Source organism: Notothenia coriiceps, unplaced genomic scaffold (assembly GCF_000735185.1).
Source record: "Notothenia coriiceps isolate Sejong01 unplaced genomic scaffold, NC01 NC01_scaffold00027264, whole genome shotgun sequence".
NCBI classification, from domain to species: Eukaryota; Metazoa; Chordata; class Actinopteri; order Perciformes; family Nototheniidae; genus Notothenia; species Notothenia coriiceps.
Genome location: NW_011359965.1, coordinates 3,248 through 8,039, shown reverse-complemented (window position 1 = coordinate 8,039; position 4,792 = coordinate 3,248). Strand labels below are relative to the sequence as shown.

Below are 4,792 nucleotides of genomic sequence, written 5' to 3'. Positions count from 1 at the left end.
GATGAAAGCAATAAGTTTAACCTAATATGTTTTTATTTGGACTACTTTCAACTGACTTAATACAGTTATGTGACATTTGTTGACATAATACATTTAATTAAAATCAACGGTTCAGTTTTTTCAGTGTAATATTTTCTTGGCATGCAGATTCTCCGGAACAGAGGAGGCATTTATTTTAATGTTAATAATTAGCCTAATAATAATAATAATAATACAAGTCTAAACCAAACATGCCTCTTTTGGTTTGTTGCTAATTAGTTCGCAGTAGTACATTTCCAAGGTGCCTTGAAGCCAGTTTTTGTTTTGTTATGTCATATAATATGTTGCTTTGTTGGAAGAGCCTGGACTTAAGATGTCCATTGCCATTTACTGTTCATATGAGAATAAAGCCTTTGAATCTATTGGCATGACAATTGCTGATTAAGGTCACAACAAACATATTAGTTTCACATTTGCGGAGATCAACGCAGTTTCATACAACTTTGCGATCCTCCAGTTACAGATGAAACGTGCATTTGAGTGATTGCACATCATTATTGTTTTGACGACAGATCCGGATTTGTTTTTGGAGCATGTTGGACTACATCAGCCTCCACTAACGCGCTCACTGCCAGGCTCCCCCGTTATTAATAGAGCCACTAAACACCATGCACACTAATGAGATGAATTAGTATCAAACGGACAGATGTTGGGTGTAATAAAAAGCCAGTGAAACTTACCCAAAAGAGGCAGAAGGACATACAGCACTGGGAGGATCATCGTCTTCCTCTCCATGTGAAACTCAAACCCTTATTTGAACAAAATTGGCGATCAAAAAGCGACTTAACAGTACTTTAATTCCCAGGGTACTTCCAGTGTATTACAATCCATTGGAGAGGAAAAAGACGTGTGCGCTCCAAGAACAGATGCGAGAAATACAATCCCCTCAAAAAAGAAGAAGTGTCCAGTCCCGATTCTCAGTTTCTCAGTCAATACAAAACGCAGAAAGTGGTTATTACTCTCTTCTGCTCCCGTGCGGGTGGTCTTCTCGCCACCGGGAGACAAAGACCCGGGATCAGAGCTCGGTGAAAGCAGAACGGGAACGAGAGTCCTCCTCCAAGTCCTGCAAGCGGGATGAGTCCGTGCGTCTGAGTGCGCGCAGCAAACTGGATCCACCGCTGTCTGCGCACTCAGCACGAGGACAGCCAGCTCCCCCTCACACTACAGCACATACACTCACATAGACTTAATGGTATTCAAGTTGTCTTTAAATAGTTTGTTATATGTATATCGTTATTTTATTTGTATCGTCCTTTTCTTACAATTTGTGTTTTTGTACGAACCAAATACACCAAGGCAAATTCCTCTTATGTTTCTTATTCTGAGCTATGCCTTCCTTATTATGGCAATATCACCACGGCAGCACAAAATATAAAATAATTAGCCTTCTAATGAGGAGCAGACACAGAAGTCCCATGGGTTCCCAGCAGCACATGGATGTTTTTGTTATACTCTAACACTAATTTATTTGGGTTTATAGTATTTGTTTGGTGTTTATTTTTAATCCACTGCTCTCCGCAAAATAGCCACTGCTGTTCCATTCCAGTACAGTGCACACGGACCACAAAGGGCATGTGGTTGCAGTTATGAAATGAAACCAGCACTATAAACTATCGATGCGTGTGGGCTGGATGTACATTGCTGACAGGGAGAGGGCAAAGAACATTTTATGAAGGAGAAAAAAAGCAACATGTGGAGCTTGTATGGCAATTTGTTGAATCTAAATCCCATGTTTAAGGGTGGGTGACATGAATGAACATATGTCTGTGCATACCTTACTCATGATATTTCAAGCATGTTTGGCACTTCCCAGTTTGCCGTTTTGTTAATCCTATTTGCAACATGACAAAAAGTGTTGTGCAATGTCAGCTGGCACATGCAACGAACGAAGGCTGTTAGGGTGGTCATGGTTATGCAATTCAGGGGATTTAGTATACAACATTGCCTCTACAAAATATCTATTTGATACTTGGGGAAACCTGTTCAGTCACACAGAGGAGGCTTGACATGGCCTCTGTCGCCATCTGTTGGTGGTTTAAGAGTAAATGTTTCATTTAAAAACCAGGCATGCTTCTTTTTAACACTCAATATCTCCTGTTGGGATCATAAAGAAATATGTGAATCATATCTAGACGCCTCTGTTTGATCAATGCACTGTCAAATGGCTGGAGATTTGACAAACATGCATGATAATAATAACATGAATGATGCACCAGGCGGGTTGTAACTCTTCCCTCAGCTCATTGATTATGTGGTCTATTCAGAGGCTAATCCACTTGGCTAAATACATGGGACCGGACTATGTCAATGAGCCCCTCTCTGCATTAAAGAGTGAGCCGAATCAATCAGGGATGCTGGCGTGCACCACCCATCACCACACACACACACACACACACACACACACACACACACACACACACACACACACACACACACACACACACACACACACACACACACACACACACACACACACACAGGCAGAGAGAATCAATTCTGCAAGGTACAGACACACTTTTCAAAATTACTTTCATTTGTTGTTAATAAGATATGCCCACAGCCTTTTTAATATGTCAGACAGAAAAAAGGGTACAATGAACGGCAGGCTCAGTGTACTATCTGGGATAATTGTCCTCTTACAATGTGATGACTTTGCTGTTCTTAAGTCTCCAAAGGGAGCCTTTCTTTTGCCAGTCAGGGGGAAGGGCTCTCAGTCTGGTGATTTATGAAAAGCCTCAATCAATATGTGGTATTAATTTTGCAAATGAATGTCAGAATGATGTAGTCCTCTGGTCATTTAACGTTTCAAACGGTAATGCGCTTTATGGCACCGGATCAGATCAGCTTTTCTCTGTCCCTGTGGTGAAACCGGAAAATTGGTCAAAGTCAGGAATTGTGTGACAAATGTAGGCAATGGATTACTGTAAAGAAAAGCTGAGTGTGGCCATAAAGCACTTTAAAACATTTAAGTGTGAACTGATCAATTACTCACTTTACTGTAAGGGACCACAGTTTGCCAACACTGCTGTAAATTATAAGCAGAAACTGGAGAGGAATGGTGACTCCAAAAAGGCACATTTAATAAAGTAAATGACAGAGAAATACGAATGTACACCTTGTCCAGTGGTTTAAAGTAACTAAGTACATTTACTCAAGTACAATTCTGAGAGACTTGTACTTGAGTAGCCTAAGTGTTGAACATATATCACATTATTAATCCAAGTCTGTAAAGTAACTAAAGGTACAAAACAAATGTAGTTGAGTAAAAGTACACAATTAACCTCCTGAACTGTAGTGGAGTAGAAGTACAAAGTAGCAACAACAAATGGAAATACTCCTATCTCAAATTTGGTTTGAATAGTGTATACATAAGTAGTTTAGGTCGTTTCGGTTTGCTGTAACTCCCATAGGAGGAGTGAACAGTTCCTTCAATGCTTGATCCAGTTCTCTTTAAACATCCATGATGGTTACTTTTTTTAACCTAAAAGTTAGCTAAAGTAATTTTAACTTTTTAGCCATTAGTTGTTGACACATCAGGGACATTCGTTTAGCTTTAGCTGCGTTGACGAGCCGTTGACGAACCGTTAAAGAACCGTTGACGAACCGTTAAAGAACCGTTGACGAATGGTTAAATAACCGTTGACGACGAGCCCGTTGACGACGAGCCGTTATTCAATGTTGTACCTGTTGATGCTTCATCTCTCAAAAACATCGATCCAAATCATACATTTTGATGGTTCATTGTTGTATAAACACAACGAACAAGGTGCGGGGATCTTGAACGCTGCGTCAGCCAAGTAACGTAACTGAAAAAAACGTGACGTCAGCAGCTAATTATCAGTTGTTGACACATCCGGGACATTAGTTTAAACTGCGTCATATGAGTAGCTATTCAAGCTAACGTCAAAGTTAACAAGCTAACCAACTTTATGTACAGTAGGTTAAATATTAATGTCATTCTTGGTTACTTTACTTATTGAGCCATTTATTGACTTAAAATGAGTTTAGACACACTCTTTGAACAAATCCTTGTCACTGAACAACAGTTAACTGAACAGACTCAAAGAATAAAGGAAGGTATGTTTGTTTTTCTACTTGAATTTCGGACAGAACAATATGCTATAGCTAAAGCTAACATATGAGTATTGCTACCTAGCTATGTTAGCAATATAAACATTAGCCACCCTCTTTATCCACCAACATTATAATCAATATATATAAGGTTTTACTGGGTTCAACCAATCACAAAAACTAGCAAAACAACTAATTTCGATCTGGGATTAAGTACTTTATTTGATTGATTTAAAATATTAACATTTGTTATTCACAATATTCATAAATGCTGCTACTAACACATCTTATTTTTCCAAACTAAATTATTTTCTCTATTTTCTTTGATCAATTATGTAATCATTTAGTCTATACATTTAAATGTAATGTGACATTCAAACATACTTAATTTGTGAAATGTAGCTCAGTGCATGTGAGTGCTTTGCTGCATGCTATAGGCTAATCAGTAATCTTTATTTCAGTCAAAGTGGCCATCGTCAGATACAATGAGAAGATAGAGGGCGCCACTGAGAAGAATGAAAAGACTAACGAGGAACTGGAGACAAAGGTGAGTTTATTTCCCTTATTTTAAGATAATGTAAGTAAGAGTGTCATGTATGATGCAGTGTGTAAGGAGCTGACTTATACATCATTTGATATATTAATGATTGAGCAGGCTGTTTGAATTAATACCAAAGCTACT

General features: G+C 38.7%; 1 protein-coding gene across 1 annotated transcript in view; it reads right to left on the bottom strand.

Annotated features, from left to right (window-relative positions):
* The window catches only part of LOC104957531 (GDNF family receptor alpha-1-like), a gene marked incomplete at its 3' end in the record, with an annotated part of 5,318 nt that extends 4,158 nt beyond the window's left edge, over window positions 1–1,160 (bottom strand). The window contains exon 1 of the mRNA XM_010785174.1: window positions 720–1,160. Within this exon, the coding sequence (XP_010783476.1) occupies window positions 720–774 (55 nt within the window). The remainder of the gene's footprint in view (window positions 1–719) is intronic.
* Between the last annotated feature and the right edge of the window lie 3,632 nt (window positions 1,161–4,792).